General features: G+C 46.5%; 1 protein-coding gene across 8 annotated transcripts in view; it reads right to left on the minus strand.

Annotated features, from left to right (window-relative positions):
• puf (ubiquitinyl hydrolase 1 puf) overlaps window positions 1–20,830 on the minus strand; it is an 89,832-nt gene that overhangs the window by 42,573 nt on the left and 26,429 nt on the right. For 5 of the 8 annotated variants that reach the window (XM_077666133.1, XM_077666128.1, XM_077666131.1 and 2 more), the window contains exons 15-35: window positions 20,458–20,559; window positions 16,654–16,897; window positions 15,479–15,606; window positions 15,294–15,383; window positions 14,077–14,175; window positions 12,649–12,731; window positions 12,420–12,574; window positions 11,663–11,933; window positions 10,153–10,238; window positions 9,494–9,721; window positions 9,158–9,373; window positions 8,028–8,222; window positions 7,542–7,652; window positions 6,791–6,931; window positions 6,384–6,497; window positions 4,493–4,579; window positions 3,559–3,753; window positions 3,321–3,449; window positions 2,660–2,800; window positions 1,851–2,006; window positions 508–606 (exon numbers count right to left, since the gene is read on the minus strand). In XM_077666133.1, the coding sequence (XP_077522259.1) occupies window positions 508–606; window positions 1,851–2,006; window positions 2,660–2,800; window positions 3,321–3,449; window positions 3,559–3,753; window positions 4,493–4,579; window positions 6,384–6,497; window positions 6,791–6,931; window positions 7,542–7,652; window positions 8,028–8,222; window positions 9,158–9,373; window positions 9,494–9,721; window positions 10,153–10,238; window positions 11,663–11,933; window positions 12,420–12,574; window positions 12,649–12,731; window positions 14,077–14,175; window positions 15,294–15,383; window positions 15,479–15,606; window positions 16,654–16,897; window positions 20,458–20,559 (3,070 nt within the window). Of the gene's footprint in view, window positions 1–507; window positions 607–1,850; window positions 2,007–2,659; window positions 2,801–3,320; window positions 3,450–3,558; window positions 3,754–4,492; window positions 4,580–6,383; window positions 6,498–6,790; window positions 6,932–7,541; window positions 7,653–8,027; window positions 8,223–9,157; window positions 9,374–9,493; window positions 9,722–10,152; window positions 10,239–11,662; window positions 11,934–12,419; window positions 12,575–12,648; window positions 12,732–14,076; window positions 14,176–15,293; window positions 15,384–15,478; window positions 15,607–16,653; window positions 16,898–20,451; window positions 20,560–20,830 lie in introns of all 8 variants that reach the window. The other 3 variants (XM_077666130.1, XM_077666129.1, XM_077666127.1) reach the window with 1 other exon arrangement.

Consider the following 20,830-nt stretch of genomic DNA (forward strand, 5'->3'; position numbering starts at 1 on the left):
AAAGGTCCCCAATTTTATTTCTATTGCTGCAATATTCACACACCTCCTGTTTCTGTAGAAATGGACACATAATGCAGAGAATTTGTTTTCCTTTCTTAAGGACTGTTGACAACTCATGGCCAAACTTAACGGCTTAACTGTGTTCAGTAGATTTCTTGTGAACATAATGCATTAAAAATCCATTAAAAATTTTTCAAGAAAAAGCATAAAACTGGGCAAACTTTGTCAGGTTGTTCACTTCTACAATAAAAGCGTATCAGATACTGCAATAGAACGTATCAGATATCAATAGAACGTATCAACGTATCAGACTGCAATAGAACGTATCAACGTATCAGATACTGCACCCAGAAACTGACTTTTATACGGACATCAGCACAATAATTTAATAATGTACATCAAACTTGATGCAAAAATGGCCAAAATAGATTTAAGTGATTTGCCTCCATCTTGGCTCCAACCCAAGTTTTAACACAGAAGTCTCAAAGCGATAATTAGAAAACTTACCTGGTCAGGTGAGACTTCATCTTCTAAATTATCTACAAGTTGGCACACCAAGAAAAAGTAGTCTCGACAACCAGGTCCATACGGTTCTTTTTCACCCTCCTGTAGAAATAAAAGCGGTGACTACAATGAAACCAGGCAATCATGAATTCAATTTCTCCACATTCTGCTTGCATGTGATAAGTGAAGTAATGAACCAGTAACATACACTCAGGCCGTCCCTGTCCCTAAAACTGTTGGCCTGGTATCACACCGGTTATTCCCATGTCACCAACAGACTGATGGAAAGCTATTAATCATTTCAGACAAGTTTCACAATGCTCTCTGCGACTGAATGAAGTAGTTTAGCAGATTTTTTTAAATGTCAACGGAAGCATCAGAGACATTTTATTGAGATACTGCACATATTTTCTCGCTGAACTTTTTTATTTATTCGTTTTTTATCAACGTTTTAAGCATGTCTCCTTTTTGAGGAACATTCTTCAGATTGACAAATGGTTGCCATGTGACCAGATCCGTGAGAAGAACGCTTAGGAACGCTTCTGTAATCTGTCATACTGTTTTCCTATGCAGAGCATTATGAGTACTGCGCATAGCCTTTGCTCTGAGCTGCAAAGATGAAGCGGGCGGTAATAAGCACTCAGGCTAGCCATGTGATCTGGTTACAATGCTAACAACATCGATGCTTAACCGGCAAACAAGGCACTAAAGGGCCCCTGAAACGGTCTCCATCAAGGGTAAAAAAAAGTTGAAATACTGAAAGATACTATCCTCATGCAAATGTTTGATACGGCATATGTAGCACCAGAGATATCACGAGATTAAAAACAACCTCCGCATTTTCCCCCTCAACTCATGCATCAGACTAGGAAAGAAAAAAAAAACAATTACAGACAGGGACCGCACTCCGCCCGTGAACGCGTCAACCAGCCAACCCAGCTCGGTTGCTAATTTTTTTGCCGCTCGTTCTCCTGCCACGACTAGGCAATACAGGAGAGTGTGGAAAGGGAGACGCGCCACAGTCTCTGGCCAACCACGCACCCTGCCTTCGCTCAGGTTTTTGACGGGCCAATAACGGCCCTATACTGCTGACGTCATAAGCGCTGCATGACCCGTTGCGTGAGGTTTCCCACGAAACCCCAACACATCAGGATGCCGTAAGGTGAGAAAGCAGGAATTTTTCAAAATTATTTGCAAATTATCGGCTCACCATTGAGAACTTGTACATGGTATGCACACTCAGCGGCATTTACTCTACATAATAGTACATGCATTTGGTAGCCACTTACTGAACCGTTTTTCAGGGTCTCTTTAAGAGCTCCACTGTAAAAGTCTCAAAGACTCACATCCAGATGCAAAGGCTGCATGCTCTGCGCAGCTGAGAGGAAGTCCAACAGACTAGCCAGCAATGGTCCAATGTAGGTCTGGCCTCCACGGCCATCAGCGTCGACTCCAAGACACAGCCGGTACAGACCGGTGCAAGCCTCGCGCCGCACAGCAGGCTGCGAAGACCACCGATCAAGACACTGTTAGCACAGATCATCAAGTGATCCGAGTACCTGATACACTTAGAAGGCCTATACGGCCCCAAAACATCCCCAACATCAACACATGAAAATTGAAGATGGGGAAGGCATCCCGAATGAAACAATTCATTGTATAATGTTTTGGATGAAGACAGCAATGTGATGGCCACCTATACTACCCACCACTAATTCTAGCCGTGGAGCGAGAGCTAGGAGCACGAGAAAATGGCTTCTGCAACTGTGCTATTCTCAGCCACTCAAAGCTGACGCCAACCCTACAAATTTTAAAGTCATCACCTCGAGCCTGTAGAATTAACTAAGCTGCAAGTAGTAGTGGGATGGAGCACAAAAGAAAAGAATGATAGGAAACGGTGGCATTCATGAGACAGCCCTCTGAATGAAAACTCCCCCATTTCATTAGGAAAGGAGCTCCTAACAAGCATCTGCTACGAGAGGACAGCGACAATTACAGCCCATGAAATCTTCCATGGAGAGTCACATTACTTCAAACATTCCTTTAAATGGGACATTCCTTTCAAACTGAAGCCTCACGTAAGACTACCTCCAGGAAAGCCGCAAGCCATCAAAGAGCACAGGTTGAGCTAGCAAGGCATTTTGAGTGCACCCACGTCAGGATCGTCGAGCACAATCCGCCGCAGCCAGTTGTCCAGGCCTTGACCCGGCGGTGGTTGCAGGAGCAGCGGGGGGCCCGGTGGTGGAGGCCGCGAGTGAGCCCATGAGGCCAGGAGACGCATTACACACTGCACCACCTGCAGAGGTTTCCCACGCTCTCTCAATTTTCAGATGCAAAAAGAACTTTGATCGCCACAGGACATGGTTTCCTGCACTCCTCACAGGGACGGAGCAGCAGTGAAAAAGGCATGCTCAGCTGCCAGATATGCATGTGACTGAACATGACTTGACATCATCAAATTGGAGTTAAGGCTCAAAAGCTCAGTCAAGCTTAGTGGAGCTTTTCATTTCAGTGGTGTATTACCTGAAGTGGAAATAAACATATACTATACAATTGGTGGTCTGGTTTTTAGGTTGGTTAACGTCAGCCCCATTTCAGTGGCTGGTCTGGTATATTGTTCAGTTTGAGTTGTCTAAATGGCTCATTTGGATGGTTGGTTGCATGGCTGGTCTTGATTGGTCTGGTTGGTTGCTTGGGTTGATGGATCAACTGAATTTCAAAAGAACGATAAAGCTTTGTACGAGCCGCTCTTTCGCCACAATCCTTCCACAGGTCAATTATAAGACAGCTGCAATGACTGCTCCCATCCAACTCACCTGAGGCCTACCCCAGAAGCCAGTGCGTAGTTCATGGGGATCTCGCAAGAGGGCACCCTCCCCAAGTGCACCTTGAAGCAGCCGACTAAGGCTCAGGGTTTCGGAGCTCGACAGCATTTGAAGCAGTACCTGTCGGCAAACAACCAAGACAAGTCAAGTGGAGCAGAAACTTGAGTTAAACATCAACATCAGTTAAAAGCTGGAGGACATGACATTCTTGCAATGTCGGCAGACTCACCGGCCCTAGCCTCGGAACGAACATTCGATCTGGGTTGGAACGGCGCTGACGTTTGGCCTTCTTTCGCGGCTGCTCCAAGATGGCGTCAACGGAAAGGGAGTCTTGGCAGGCCTCGGACATCATGTCGACACCTCCGCCTTCAACACTGAGCTGGTACATGACCCTCAGCAAGCAGGCAAGGCAGTCTTCTGCCCACTGCACAAAAGCAAGAGAAAAGAAACAAGACAGTTAATATTAAACATGGAATGCAAGTGGAAATAGTTGAAAAACACTATACATACAACTGAGAGTAGGGCAAAGAAAAAAAAGCACCAAAAGAATCACACAACCGATAATACTTCAGCATTTCTGAAATGCGTTGTGCAGTCTGTGTTGGGTTAGGTCTCTTTTCCTGTCATTCGTGTTAGCCATACGGTGCTTCTTTTTAAAGCGCAGCTCTTGGGCGGCGCCCGTTCCCGGGTTGATCGGCGTGCCTCACCGTCGGCGTAACCGAATGCGAGGAGGAAACCGGAGGAGGACGGTAGCGTAAAGGCAGGTTGCTTGACGGCGACCCACGGCACATACACTTTCTCAGTTTTCTTTTATAGCTAGGTTATTCTTCATGCTTTCAATGATTTCGGCTCATGACCATTGATTAAAGCCATTGATCTACTGAATATGCTGCTAAGAAGAAGAAAATGACTAGCTGCGTTTAGTGATGCATGTTTTTTACATTTGTTTTGAGCACGCCATGTGCAGTTTTAAGTATTCAAATTTAATGGTAATCTGACTGTTGTAGTTGCCAATATTTAAAACTATTCAATTTAAATTGATCTTGAGGTAAAATTAATATGTCTAAATGAAACACAGGTGACGAACCATTTCCCTTCTGAAATCTACATCACCCCCCCCCCCCCCCCCCCGTTCCTCAATTGGTGCATGAGCAGACACTTGCCTCATTCCACTCCTCGCCTTCGTGAGGGTGCAGCACACCTGAGCTGAAGATGTCGAAGAGATGCCGCAGACCACCGCACTCCACAAACTGGAAGCAAGCAGCGCAACACATTAGAGTTAGCAGCTAACCACCAAAACAAACCATATAAAACCTGCACTGCAAACCGCTTCCACACTGCCAGGACAAAAATATGCTGCTTAACCTACACAGAGTAACAGCTCGTCAATTTGGACTTTAAGGTGTCGAAAAGAAGCTTTCAAATTAAACAAAAACTTAAATTATCGCACGACCCCAAAACAAAAGCTGTCAAACAAAGTTTGCCTCACCGTAAATTCATTTGGTGAAAGACTAGGCAATGATGGACTGCTTTTGACAAAGAACTTCTTCAGCGGTGACTATTTTCACAGTTTTGTCAGTGCTTTATTGCACGCACAATGTCAGAAGTGTCAAAGCAGGACCGCTCCAAAATGGTAACGGCCCTCGCAGTATCATTCATGCTGCCTCCTTACGTGGACATCGCCCCTTGTGAGGAGGCTCCACCACTACCTCCTCGCACATATGAAGTAGGCCGTGGAAAGGAGTTATTAATCTCGATGACACGATCCCAGTTGATACGAATTTTGGGATGATACGCATTAATAAAATGCCCTGGTCAGACTGCACTGTGTGCAATGGGCAGAAATTCAGATGTTACTAACTACTCCATGCCCCACTGTGGATGATACGAATGCACAGGCCATGACCGCACCCTAGAGCACAAAACACTTGCTGCCTGTACATCGCTGACGCCACGATCAGGCGCGTGATACGCACCACGAGCAGTGAACGGCGACAAGCGGCCCGTACATCGTCGACATACAGTAGAACCCCACTGTTAGGTATTTCACAGGACCATGGGAAATAAGCGTACGGTACCAGCCGGGAAACGCAGCAGCCGGGAAGCGAACGTGAAAAAAAAAAACATTTTCCTATACATTTTCATATACATTTTTTTCCTTACAGTAAAATCACCGTTCTCTAGAATTTGCAAGGTTTTGCAACTGTCACGATCGTTCACTATTGTAGAATAAGAATGTTCTAAATGCGCCGCAATGGCAGAACACCGGCCCTGAAGATCAGGTATGCGTTTTTTACATGGGGATAAAAAACCTCGCAAGATATAAGAGTGCATAATGCGAATGTTAAGTATTAGCTGTGGTGTAAGAAGGGTAAGGCATTTTCGCTCTCGATCTGAAGCTCACCAAATCGCTTGGAGGTCTGAAGCTCTTGCTTCCTTCATAGCATGTTTTATAGCGGTCTGGTTTGAACTGCTACACTCCTCTCCGATGCTTTAGCGCTTGCCGGCTTTCAAAGCATGCACCAACAAAGCCAGGTGCACAGCAGTGCACTGAGCAAGCCACAGCTGCCGGTGCTCCGGTCAAGAGCGCATAGTGCCTTGGCACACCAGCGAGTTCTACAAATGCGCCACCCCAAAGGAGCGCCCCTCAAAAGATAAACATGCCACGATGTTAACGGTGCACATCACCTCGACACGCTGCCAAGGTGTGTACTGCAGATGGGGCGAAGCTGAGCAGTGTGCTATGAAAAACAAATGCTTTAAAAAAGAAGCAAATGCATGACAAAAGTGGCAGGTGGGTTTTCGTTATGCGAGTGGCTTCATTATGCGATTAAATACGATAAAACCCGTCAGCCATGAACAGATCTGCATGCATGCATTTCCAGTGCTTCTGCTGATGGATTTAGCTCGTTTGTATGCTAAATATATTTTCGTGACCACGTGAGATTCGCATCATAATGCTTCTACATAAAGAAAGGAGCCTAGTTATGCCTACCTAAGCTACTGCCTATGAGAAATCTCATGCACCCCCAGTCACAAGAGCGTGCACATTACCTTTTCAGCCCACGTCGGGCCCAGCGGAACTGAGAAGACCATGTCCTTCGTATCGTCCCCTATCTCGTTGGTAGTTGAGCAGCATGGTCCATTATTCTGGGAATGCATGTCCACCTGAGAAAATAGAAAACGAATGCTACCCGCTGCCCAAAGATGTACGCAGATCAGGCCTGTGCGAATAATGGTTTTTGTTTCGAAGTGAATGTGAAGTGAACAACAATTTCCTTTAAAAAATTTCAAAGCCAATACTGCAACGATAATTGCAACTATTTTTTGGCTGGAATGTTCAACTTTCCACCTGTCAATATTTCACCCCTACAAACACCACTTGCTCTGAAAACCTAGAATGCTTGGTTCTGCCTGTAGTGTGCATATTCAGAGCACCAGATAGGTGCCCTATGACTCACATCGCTTTCCTTGGGTTGAACAATGTGGGCGCGAGACCCACGCTGACGTAGGGACTCCACGATCTGGAGAGAGTACATCAGCTTCTGAGGTTCCTCGGGGTTGAGCAGAGTTTGAAGCGCCACTGCCGCACCCTCCGGTTCCTGGAACAGCAACACATGAAGGAGAGAGAGATGACAGCTTGCATCCGGCCAGCCGGTTAAATGGCCACTTAAGCACGCTTCCTCAGATATTTATTTTAACATTGTACTGTGCAGGTAGAGAGTGGCAAGCACAAAGAAAGAAAAAGCTGGGACATGTGCTTTGTCTGGAAGCCAAATGGAACCACTCAACTGGACATGCTTTCATGAGATCCAGTGGTGTGCTTAGTGACACATCTCAATGGTGCCACTGTCAGAACATTCCGCAATAACGAAGCCAAGATTTCCACTACACATTCAGTTCTCATAGCTAAGTGCTGCGATCAGTTCGACCATTATAGGTCCACTCCCGAGAACTGCGTGTGAGTGAAGAAATTCTGGAAACTCCAGCAGCTTTTTAATTCCACCAGACAGATCAGCAGTTTGGATTTGAAGTCACTTTTCCATATGCCAAAGATGATGAAAAACAAGCATTAGAAACAATACATGGCTGTAGTTCCTCATGACACAATTTGTGAAAACTGCAGTGGCAGAACTTGCAAGGCAACAAAATATTTTCGCCATTCTGATGATTTCAGATGCTGTGGGAGCCGAATGGTCACCTTGCACTCACCTGAGCAACCTGTACAAATTGACGAAGCACTGCCGGTGATGTCGGAAGCATGGTGAGTATTTCCCAGACTCGCCGTGACAACACCTGGGCTTTCGTGTGAAGCACCATCTCCTACAAGAAACCAACACCACATCAATACTGAAACAACGGAAAATGAAAAATGACAGGCTGGACGAGGATCTACAGGCCAACTAAGACCACTTGCTCTCACCCACTCCTGTAAAAATCCCTGAAACAGGGATTGGCAGTATTGATAACAAATAAATATATGAGGAAGTATCGGAACTGATGCACGAGCATCGCCCTTTTTATCAAAACAGTCAGGGCCACACCAGAACCCTAGAGTTCGAGATACCCTGGATTCCATGATAATGTAGCAGTTGACAAGGATGGCATGGGTGTGGACTTCCGAGCCCCACTCCCAGCCCTGCGGCACGCCCCGTCACCGAAGCTTGCAAGAAGAGACAAAGCAGTGGCATTGCTCACCCCGGCCCGATTCCGTGTCCGTACGTTGCCTAGAAGCTGCATGAGTGAAAAGAGGCACTCCAGGTAGGTGGGCCTCAGCAGCACCAGGGTTGGTAGCCTCTCTCGGGGCGGGCAGGGAAGCAGACTCGCGGGCTCGGGCAGGCCTGGCCCTGCTCGCCGCCGCTGCCGGGCAGCTCCCACTGACACGAACACAATCTGTGGCAGCAGAAGGGCGAGATTTGTGCAGGTCAGGCAAGCAAGGCAAAAGATGAAAACTCGCCGACAATTACCCTGCCTATGTAACTCAAGACTGCAACAGCAGTTAACGGCGGTAAGAAAGACGTGAGCATTATTTTGCTGCTGCTGCGCAAAGAGGGTGCCACAAACCCATGATGCGGTGCACAGAACAGTGCCGCTCCCCTTTTGGCCTCTTTTTCCTTCACGTTACGCCACCAACATATACGCCAACACCGGAGAACTGGGAAACGTGCCCTTAACAGCTGTGGCAGTAAAACAGATATAGACAGAGAGTGAACGGAAACAGCCAAAAGCACATTGTTCCAGGGAGTAAAGACAAACTGTTCTGACTGTGCAGATTTATAAATGTGAACAGCCCTTTCTCCAATGTTGCTGGCTTACCAGAGCAGGTTACACAGCAAAAAACAAAACTTCCCAGAATAAAGAAAGAGTGCTCGGCGAGAAGAGGCAGGCACAGGCACTCTAGAAGCCAAGATCCTAACGTGACAATTACATCAGCACACAACCTGCAGTCCAAGCTGTCCTTGAACTCACAGAGTAGAAGGAATCTCACAAATCTGACCTTGCATAATTAAAACTTCTTGTTTATTTAAACAGATGCTTTAGTCGTGCCATTACCACATCTGTTGATTAGGCTTGTCTTTATTCTAACTCCGCGAAATTCAAACAAATTTTTGCTCCCCTTCAAGTTCAAATCACCGAGGTGCAGCTATCTGAAAAGGATTGACGCAAACTGTTTCTAAAAAACCCAATACATATATGCTATTTTGGCAGAGTGGGCTGCATGTGAGGTTGAAAGTGCAAAGTTAACAAAACAGCTTTGAAGCTCATCTTCACCAATGCGCCGGCCTCACTCGCACTGAGTCGCACTGAGACAGGTGAGCTGAGCCCACCTGTAGGTCCTTGAAGCCTAAGTCGGCCAGAGGCTTCTCGTCCAGGTCAGTGGTGAGCTCCTGTCCCTGGGTGATCATGCGCAAGCAGGCAGCAGGGCCCCCATCACTGGCCGGCTGGGACTGCGGCTGCAGCTGGGGCTGCACACTCTCCCACCAGTGGGCCACCTCTGCACGCAGGTCGCCCACCAGGTCCCAGCTCTGTAGCTCCAGTGTTGTCTGCAGAAAGGCACCCACACAGTGAGGCAACACTCTTGAGCAGAGTGCGCCCGCACAAGCAAAGGAACATTTGGAGACCAGTCTACAACGCCAGTAGTGAAGCTACTACAAAGGGCGCACCTTGTGCGAGAGACCTGCTGGCTGGCAGATGATGCGTAGGGGGCAGTTTCCCACCCCCCGGGGGTCCTGCAAGGCAGCCCCATGGGGGCTGAGGCCTGTGCCATCGCGCAGCTGCCACCGGCGCAGGTGGAAGGCGTAGCGGCGCTGGAAAGCCTCCAGGTGCAGCTTGAGTAGCTGCAACGCCCGCTGCACCACCGTCAGGATTGTCTCCTCAGCTTCCTGCGGGTGCTGCCAAACGGTAAGGGCAACACAGTGCACAAAAGTCATCAGACTCCACAAAGGCAGCCATTCGGCAAGCAATATTTGTGTGTCATCAAGGGGGCTCATATAGTTTTGTATCAGTGCTACCTGTTACCCAAGCTGATGATGAGAGCTCAGGGGACAGGTAACTGCTAGCCCTACTTTCAACGTGCAGTACTTTTTATGAATAAGAGTGACGCACAATTTTCTTTTAGGACTCCCAAATTAGTGAGAACATGACAGGTTTCTGCAGATTAGGAGGGTTAGATCAGCTACGGCACAGTGGAACAGGTGGCAAAAGATGGCAGGAAAAGTAGTTAACCGACCTTCTGACAGTGCAGATACCTAGCGAATACAGTGAATGCTGCCACTAACAATAGAAGTAATGATGTAACGCTTGCTGACAAGGCCTTACTTACCTCGGCGAGGTTGTCAGCAGCTGTTCGTAGGCTGTGCATGCATCTTTGTGCAAATTCCTCTTCCCTTTCAAGAGTGCCCTGGTGAGCTACAAGTTAAAGAGAGGTCAAGAAAACCGTTAGTCCTCACAAGCTGAGGATACCAGAAAGAAGGAGTGACATAAACGGTATAAGATCCCAGCTTATGTCACAACATTGAACTGCAGTTGATGCAAGCCAGTTTAGTACCAGGCACCACAGTAGTTCTGTGAAGACAATAATACATACTTCCTCAGCAAAATTTTTCTCTTTATCTGTGATAAATATAAGTGCAAGCCTCATAAACTCTTCATAGATCTAACGCATTCAAAAATTGTCACAAAATGCAAATACAGTAAAGCCTCGTGAATTCAACTCCCGTTAATTCGGAAATATGGATGGCCGGCTAGGTCCCAGCCAATACCCCGCTTAGTCTATGGCATCATGCGCTTGCCAATTCAAATATTATGGACCTCACACTGGTTAATTTGAACAGACTCCGGAAGTGCACGGCAAGCAACCACCCAAACAACCCTACTCAAGCCTGAATTCCATGCTGCAGAATCGCTTGTGCACACAATAGCAGACCTGACGACGAATGGACGGCCTCGTCTCCGAAAACAGTCCGACCGCATAGTATCAATTTCACTTTTTCTGAGCTTCGCACCGGACCACAGAGGTGGTGATTCAACTAACCAGCAGCAGCCAGCCAACCGAGACTAGTTGTGCGCTGCTTCGGACACTGACTGACGCATCGCTGGTCAATCCTTTCCCCTTTTTATTCTCGCTGTTTCGGCACCGTAGGGCATTTCCCTCGCTTCTGTTCGCGTGGGTCGTCCATTTTTCCAGTGTGCCGAAACTGCACACTCGTCACGTGCCGTATGGCATTTGTGCGGTGAAGTCTCACAGGCGAAGCTGCTACTTGTCCGAAGTGTGACGCGGTAGCAGTGGACCTCCGCATCCCACTATGAGGTATACCAAGGAGCCCCTTACCATTAGAGCATTTCTGCTTCGACGCTCCTAACAATACGCACACAATACCGAATTGACGGAAACGTAAAAAGTAGTCGTAGTCATGTTTTATTATCTCAAATTTTATTGTAAAGACGTCTGGCAACATGCAAACTATTACTTTGATGCAGTACTCTACAGCTGCGTTTTATCCTCCCCGTCGCTTTCTTGTTAGCACACAGTAAACACAGTTGACAAAACGCGTCTGTGGGACTGTGCCAAGATGTGTTCAATCTGAACACTGCTACTACCTCCACAATCGATCAAGATTACTGTTTGAACGGAAAGCTGCACGCATGAGAAAAGTATACAACACAAGTAAAGTGCTCTATAAAGCAGACGGAAAGCCACAAGAATAAAAAGCAGTGCTTCTTTCGTGCACCTTTCCTAAATATAACCACAAGAACTTTTCTGCACAAGATAGGAGATTAAATTTCCCCCACATGGGAACTCACACAGACGCCTAAACCACTTAGGAGCTCACCATGCAGGTAGAAGCTGTTGAGGTACTGGATGGCTGCCATGCTGACATCTGTGCTGGAGGCCCTGAGCGCGATCTCCCAGAGCTGGTCGATGCCGCTGGCCAGCTGTGGCGAGGAGCTCACGCAGTGGTCCTGCTCCAGGGAGCTGGACGAGGAGGAGGGCCGTGGGCTCAGCAGGGCCGGATCCATGGGGGCCACACGACTGGAGCCGCTCAACTGCTGAAGCAGGTGCAGCGCAGTCATGCTGGTCGAGGCAGCGGGAAGCTGGGGCAGCTGAAAGCAAGCAACGCCACATGAGGTAAGGTTTGTATCTTTCCCCGTTACTGCCAAGACAGCCTTTCTTTCCTTTTCTTTTTTCCTCCTTTCCATGTGGTTTGTTTTTTCCCACGTATTGCACAATTTTTCACGTACTACTGGTATTGACCTGTGCTTTGTCTGCGATGCATCTTGCTCACCTGCTGATATGTAGTTCCCCTGGTGCTAACACAGATGCACGCATGCATGGAGTGTTGGCTTGTTTTCAAATAAAGTAGCAAATTAGTGTCCATCCTACTTATTTCTGTGTCTTCATCATGTTCTTTTGCATTGCTTTTAGATGTCAGACTAAAGCACCTTACTTGTATACAAACTACACCAAAGTATAATTTCAGGGCACCTCAAAAGCCTGTGAACGAGCAAAAAAATTTCCACTACAATGAACTAACAATAGAGAAACATTGAAGATACATAAACAACATTTGAGAAATTCAAGGAAGTTACCTTGTGCAGAAGCAGGTGCCGAAAGAGGTCAGGACTGAGGGCGTGCTGCTCCTTGCTCCGCACTTGGCTGAGCAGCCAACTGAAGAGCTCATCTCCACACTCTGGATCCAGTGCCAGGCACGACCAGAGCACGTCCACTTGCTCTCGACTCAGTGCTGGAAATTATGGTAGATGGTGTGATTGATTGCATTTATGTGCCACTTGGCCGATGCTGCCACAATTCACTCACCAAAATCTTCGGGAGATCCGCCCGCTGAGAAAATGCAGGACAGGAAGTGCAGCCGAACCTGTATCTGTTCCCTGTGGGTGTAACTGGAAAACAAGAATCAAGCCCATTTCATCATGCACTGCGTAAGAGGGGACACTGGTCTTGGACCTATTTTCCTTATTTTCAGTCCAATCCTAATAAAACTGTATCCCGTTGCTCACCTTTTTATACTGATTTCAAATATGAAATTGTTTTTAATTAATTCATTAATTCCTAAGATAATTAATTTTAATCAGTAATTTATTAGCACCTCAGTACAAAGAAAGGGCTCAATAAAAAATAATTTTTAACACATGGCTACATAGTATGGTGAGTAAAGAGTGCAATAATCAAAGCAGTTTTTCCATTTTACCGTCATTAGTAATTTTGCAGCACTTAGAATAGCAGCATTCAAAGTGTGAATATCATGCATCGATAAACTTTGGAAAGTTACAAATTCTTGAAGCGTGATTGAACAATTGTGCTTCGATTATTGCATACATTGAGCCTTCAGCTATCCTTAACAAACAATATGACATGTCTATCTGTCCTAGACGTTGAGATATTGACAGACTAAGACAGCCAGGTGTCCAAAATTTTCACGGTGTTAAATCGCCTGCTCCTGCACAAATTGAGCCCACACAGTGATCTAAACTTAATATCATGGTCAAAATACCATTTCCTGGAGGAGAAAACTGGTAGAGTTGAAGAATAATAGCTATAGCTCCAAAAATGTCATTCTTAAAAATTTGATTTTTGGGTCGTTTTTTGGTCCCAAAGACCAGTGTCCCCCCCTAAGGATAAAGGTTACTAAATGTACAGAGTCTAGACCCTCCTTAACTCGAAACTTCAGCACAGTAATCTCCAGTTCGTATCTCGTATTCATCATCACGTATCATAAATTATCACACAAGGTTTTCACGACAGAAATTCAGTCTCGAAACCTCGCAAGCGGAAACTCAAAAGAAGGACAATCAGCCAGAAGTTCGCACGGCTGCTGCAGGTTATGCCAAAAACCAAGTCACAAACTAATTCTGTGCTAGCATGCCAAAAAGACAGGCCATCAGTGTCCTGTACATCACATGATTTTGGCCAACATCTGGCGCAACAGGCAAGGACAGAGTTCATTTCTCGAGGTAACAATGGCCAGTTAATACAGTTAGGCCTGGATATAACGAAATCAAGAAAAGTCCGCAATTTTTCATTACATACAGGTTTTCATTACATCCAGTTTTCGCATATACTACCAATACTGCCAATACTACCCGCTAAACAAATAGGAGCAGACAAGCTGCCTTTGCAGGCAATTCACAAAGCACCTTGCGGTTGAGTAAAGTTGTTTGCTTTTATTTTTTTTTTTCATTTGAATGCACATCAATAAATCAAACAAAAGAAACAAGAGAAACTTACAGCTTGTGCGCGGGAGTAGAAGATTTTTTGTGACTGTTTGTGTATCGAACAAGATCTTCGAGAAACAGCTGCATCATTCCGTGTTCACGCTCAGCCCACCTGGAATGGAGAAGAGGTGCTTGTCATATGCCCAGCCAAGTATCGCAACAAAAAAACGTAAAGCACAATAGCTCTTTTTTTTTTTTTGCCAGCTACTGCCTGCACCATTTACAACACAGCAGAAACTCCAACAATTCCAATGCTTTCCCTATCGCTCCCACTGAGTATCGTTAGCGGGCTAACAATGACTTCGCGCGCAGATTTCAGAACCTTTCGCATGGCTTATGGGCACGCTGTGCATCTCGCGTGTAATCAGAGAACTGGAGTTTCGTTTTTCGTTGCAGTTTTTTTTTTTCCCACAAGGCAGTATTTCTTTAAGGCGCTGCGAAGATGTGGTACTGCACTCATTCCCGGCTAACGACAACTTTGCCGCTCAATTTCAAAGCACTTCTGCATTGATTACAGGTGCACAGCGTCATCTGGCTTGTAGTTAGGCAACTAAGGTTTCGTTTCCGATGTAGTTTTTTTTTTTTTTCTCGCAAGGCAGTATTTTCTGACAGTAACGTCAAAGTCACTGGACAGCCTCAACATGCACGATGTGCGCTCCAAAACGTCGCAAATCTCAGGACTCCGCTTTGTCTGAGATTCGATTATACAGACGGCCCAATAGCAACGAATCTGAAGATGCTGCCTTTTCGTCAGGATTCTGTTCTGACATCAATGGCAATGGAAACCAGCCTGGAACAATGTGTTGCACAAAATTTTAAATGCTATATTTTTTACAGGAAAAAAGAACTACTCAAACTTATAAGGAATGGTGATTTTTCCTAGGGTAGAGAAAGATTTCAAGTGACAAATTTCTTACTAAAGGATTGCTTGAATTGACGTACAAGTCCCATCCAAACTACCATGAGTACAGCTGCTCATACAAATCCAGTGGAAGAGGTGATTTTGATCAATTCCTAGCCACCACAAAGATATGTATCAGTAGCGAATGTATATACGAGCCATAGCACACAACCAGTGAGAACTGTGAGGCATTATACCAATCAAATTCGCTATCTGTGCAAGGCTTGCAAAAAGCTATCTCTCATCATCACCTGGACATTGTGTGGTAAAGAGTGCGCGAGAAAGAGAACTAAAACAATGCTCATTACACGACCAGCGAAAAGGCTCACATGGTAACGCAGTGCGTGTCAGCACCTTCCCTCGGCTGCTGAAAAGAGGCTAGCAGCTTGGGTAGCAGGCGTAGAGAGACGACCACAGACCTGGAAAAGGTAAAAAAATATACATAGAATACCTGCACCTGCTGCGTAATGAACGTGCAGAGGTCCGAAGTCATTCGGTAGAGGAGCCCACTCACCTGCTCTGTGCCAGGTTGCGGAGGCAGCCCTCAATGAACTGGGTGCGTACAGTACGGTCTACATACCAGCACACCAGGCCGCATAAGACTTTTTCAGCTTCAAGCGCCAGCTCTTCGCCGAGCTCCTCCTGCGAGCGAAAACAAAATACGAGTGTCAAAGTGGCCCAATAAAGATTCAGAGGAAACCCAGTTTTTTTTCCATGCCGCAAACCCCTCCAAACTACACTAGTGAAACTCCTAAGCACAAAAATGTTGAAATTGATCAGAATCTGCAGGTATCAGCTCCCATTGGAGACTACAGCCTACTCGGACAGCCCCTTGCTCTGAAACGCCACAGACTGGCAAAGCTAGAGTAGTAGAAGAGGGAGAGAAGCGAACAAGCTCAGAGCTGCGGCTTTTAGCCATGATACCTGCACTCATTTCTATGTTGGTAACACAGAATTAAAGGTTACAAGGCTTTCGATCTTTTTTTTAGCTTCACAAGTAACGTACAACCGCTAAAAGCAATTCAGTCCACGAGTTTCCATACACCAAAATAATTCTTTGCAATGCCCACAGTGCAATTTACAGTCAAACATGAAGCTTTGAAAGTGCCTTGCTGCAAAGACCTAACTCTTTCGCGATATGAATCACATCTGCTGAGAATCAGGTGCTGCTATAAGATTAGGTTTCGCAACGAAAGGACGGACAAGTTGGTATAGAGCAGAGGGGTGACCGGAGTTCACTGACAGTCAGATATTCAAATTTACTTTAAAAAAAAAAAGAGCCTTTATCATTTATGCGAGCCTACTAAACAATGCTCCATCCACTGTGGGATGCTGGAATGTGTGAACTTTGCATCTGGCTCGGTTAGTGCTTGACTGAAAATGCAGATTCAGCTTCTAAACTATAGCTGCACCACAATGCTCCCCACTCTGCCCAGAATAAAATTATTTTAGAAGTATGTTTTTCCCTGCTTCAATAAATTTACTTCAAATAAATTTTCAGTATCAGGCATGTGTGGAAAGTGGCATTCTCAGCCACCTCCAAGCTGTGCCAAATACGAAGTTCGCGCATTCCAGCATTCCTGTGATGGATGAATGATTGCCCCACCCTTTCTTAGCCTGAGGTATAATTTTGACAAACTCTACGCTGGCAGAGGCCTAAGCCAGATGACGGCGAGCGTCGACACTCACAATCTTGCCATCCTGCAGCAGGTCCCACAGCAACGTCTTGCCTGGCTGGCACACCTGGCTGGCATTGATGGGGGAAGTCAGCGTTGTCTCCCTCGACGAGGCCGCAATGACCCTCGGCCAGGCTGACGACCCTTCCTCCTCGCCCTCAAAGTCAGCCAGGTCCTTCTCCGACTGGTTGCTGGCCTCCAGAGAATGGCAGCTCCCGCCCCCATCAGGACTGGAGGTCTCCCTGGCAGGCAGGGCGCTGTGGCAGAGAATGCAGTGCACAAGTAAGTCATCAGGGCCAGTAGTGGCTTCAAAGTGGCGATACCCAAGGACCTCTTGCAAGCCAAAAGCCCCCAGTATGCAGTTGGCTTTTAAAGTGAAAGTTTTACTACTCCCCTCCTAAGCTTCTTCGCTGCATGCATGATTTTGACCTTGAACCGAGGAGAAACCACGTGACAGTAATGACGTCACTCAGCCACCGCCGAAACCGAGCACTCGCCTGTTTCTATATGACGTCGGCGTTCAGAACGTTCAAGACTAAGATAATTTTGAGAAAACGAAGGGCGCATAACTGGCTCCCTGGATCAGCGGACGCCTCAATCGCGCTTTCAGGTATGTGGAAGTGGTGAGAGAGAGATGCGGGCTGCATTCATTAGCGCCGACAACATTGTGGCAGACATGTGGCATTGCAGCAATAGACCGCAGCATTCACTGGGTGACCATCTCGTGATCAACAAGTAATTTAACTGCCACCTGCCAGGGTGCGCGCTGCATACCTATCCAGCGTGCGGGATGCACTCAACGCTAAAGACGCCAAGCCGCATCTACTTGCCCGATACACCACAGCTTTTGCTCTCTAACCAGATTCAGCAGTAGTTAAACAGCAGCAATTTTTTTTTTCCTGGCAACAAGCTGATAGCCAACTGTAGCATGCGTGCAGCAGATTCAAAAGAAAATAGAAAAACTGCAGCAGCTTGGACAGCCTTCAGTATTTTATTATGAGGTGCACTTTTGTCCAACACAAACTAACTTGGTCAGTGTTAAATGCATACTCTCTTATGTACCCAAGATTACCATCACTATCAGCCTGCCTATGCGCCTTGTAGGACAAAGACCTCTCCCATATCTCTGCAATTAACTCCGGCCACCTTATCCCGCAAACTCCTTAACCTCATCTGCCAACCTCACTTTTTTGTCGGCCCCTGCTACACTTGCTTTCTCTTGGGATCAAGTCTGTTGCCCTTTAATAACCATTGATAATCTAGCCTTCGCGTTACACGTCCTGCCAAAACCCATCTCTTCTTCAACACGATAGCAAGGCTGGCGAGTTGGTGATACATATTTAAAAAATAACAACACGGAAAACGGGGACTTCAAGGGGGGAGGGGACGGGGGGGGGGGGGGGGGGGGGGGGGGGGGGGGGATTTCAACCAGAATGTCATTAAAAAACCTTGTTTTTTTTTTATGACGCAAATCCCCAGTACAGACACTGCTGCCTGCTGCAGCGGAGTGACAGCAGCTCTAGAGGAAGTCTGGACAGAAAGACGTGTCGCTGGCATGGTTGCACCGCACGCCGGAAAATGTCTTCGAATGGTTGGAGCAGCCCACATTTCTGGCACGGCATCAAAATCATCGTTTTTTAACCTGCAGGGACGGAAGCACTCGCACGCCTCGTCTAAAGCCACCTCTTCGACGCCGAAAAGCCTCGCTGCCCAAGGTCTCAGAACTAATTCTCGCATAATGAAAACGGGTGCTTCTTTTCTTAATTTTTGAAAGCCAGAGTAACGAACGCATTTATTATGTGAATGAGTCACTTGTGGAGATTTTTGATTGTACAACTATTTCGCGCGGTCCCCTGAAAGTCGTATAATCGTGGTTCTACTGCACAAGCACATTCACATACAGTAAAACCTCGTTACTACGAACATCAGATTAACGAAATTTTCAGATTTACGAATTTTTTTAAAATCCCCGCCAAAATGCCTATATTTCAAATGTACAAAAATTTCACTACTACGAATTTCACATTACCGAATATTTCAGAATAACGTATGTAATTTAATCTTGCAATCATCGCAAGACGGTTCGTTATTGCGAAGTTCTGTCAAAGTTTCGTACCAAATCCCTGAAGCTGCCGCCTATCATCATCATCCGAAGCAGCAGCTATGCGCTAGGGAACCGGTTGCAACGGATACAGCCCCAGCGGCATCGGCATCAACACTAGTGTCGCGTTGAATGAATATAGGCTAGGCGGCGCAAGCTGCCGCCCGATACAAAGGGTAACGCCATTATCATCCATCCAGCGTGTGGTCGCATACTGCGCCGTAGTCTTAAGCCTATTCAGCGCAGTGTCACCACGTCGACAGCGAACGGTAGGATCTGCAAAGTTATCGGTGCTGTGATTGTGTTGTGCATTAGCTTTGCTGACAATGAGTTCTCCTGGCCCCCGCGTTAAAAAGAAGCGACGCCAGTTTTCGCTTAAAGAAAAAGCGGACATTCTGTTGCAGCTGAATGCTGGAAAAAAGCAAGTGGACTTGTGCAGGGAGCTTGACATCACACAGTCAACAAATACAACGATGCTCAAAGATCGGGACAAGATCATAAAACTACATCGAGAGTCGCTCCCTCAAGAAAACGTCTGCGGCTGGGCAACTACCGTGGACAGCGACTTTCGAATTATGTGGACAGCGACAGCGTGGCGGCTACATCCGCGGAGCTCACCACCGAAGACATCGTGAATCAAGTGCATGAGCAAGAAGAATGTAGACGATGCCGACACTGGATCAGCGCACGAAGGGGAAGAGATTGTTTCCGGCTCGGATGTCCTAGTCTTTCTAGAAAAGACCCGATCATTCCTCGGGCGCTGAAAAGATGTCCCCGATGACGTGCACAGGAAGGTCGAGGATGTGGAGGCGTTCGCCCTGCAGCGCTTGTCGTCTACTCGCCAGAAGAAGATAAGACTTCTTCAAGCAATAAATTGTAGTTAAACTGTGCCCAGCGTTATCGTTTATTATTTACTTACCAATACATAAATCTGCTGCAAAGGTACGTAATTTTAGTTCTTGTGATGCATTACTGACATGAAAATAAAGGTTTTTCAGTACTATGATTTTTCAAAATAACGAATTAAATTCGGCGGTCCCGTGAAGTTCGTTGTAACGAGATTCTACTGTATTTACTAATGAAAACCTGCAATGTGGCCTAAAATACCCAACAGTATAGCAAACTGCACTGTGCTCAGATTAATGAGACTCATTTAGATATATGGCGCCATAATTCCATACCCATTAATTCAGTTATGAGTTTAATGTGATGCGCAAGTTTTTATTAAAAGTATGGTATGAGAAGTTTAACGTCCCAATGCTGTGCACTGGCCATCAGAGGCACTGTAGTAGAGGGCTCTGAATCAATGTTGACCAGCTGGGGTTCTCTAACATGCGCTGACGTCAAGTATAGTGGCACATGGGTGTTTTTGCATTCTGCCTCCATCAAAATGCGGCCGCTGCGTCTGGAGTGCCTTAGTCAGTAAGCCACCGCAGGAGTCTTCAGAGCAAAAAGGGAGGCAATTGAAATTTCTTACATCATCAATAAAATCACAAACACTAATCAGCCTTCCAATGCTCTCACAACAAAAGTTTACAGTGAGAAAGAACACGCACTGCCATGGACAGCTGTATCCCAAGGAAAACTTCAATGGGATCCCTTAAATGAACTCACAATAGCCAATATGGTCAAGAGCCTTAGCACAGGACAGACACACTTCACGAGTAACAGATGCGGCAACAAAACCGGAGCCAACGCCAAGGGACTGACACTTGCCGGGAAGGCAGGGAAGGCCCATCCGCACCATGCCACGACTGCGACAGCTCAACAGGGAGAGCTGAGCCCTCTTCTCTCGAGGGATGCGGACGACCACCCAACCTGCAAGGGAAAGAAGCATCCAGCTTGCATCAGCCCACTTCCATTCCCAACATCGTACGCATGGCTTCAGTTGGAGCATTCACAGAAACCCAAGCTATGAAAGCTAGAAAGTGTGCTTTGCCCTCTTGAAGTACGAGAGCTGTACTTGGAGAGAAGAAAATATAAATTTGCAAAAGAAGACCAAGAACAGAAACCAGTGCATGCTCATTACAAAATACTACAAGTTTTTCAAATTCCACTATAAGCACATCAATGCACTGAAAACGGCAGT

The sequence above is a fragment of the Amblyomma americanum genome, chromosome 5 (genome assembly GCF_052857255.1).
Source record: "Amblyomma americanum isolate KBUSLIRL-KWMA chromosome 5, ASM5285725v1, whole genome shotgun sequence".
NCBI lineage: Eukaryota > Metazoa > Arthropoda > Arachnida > Ixodida > Ixodidae > Amblyomma > Amblyomma americanum.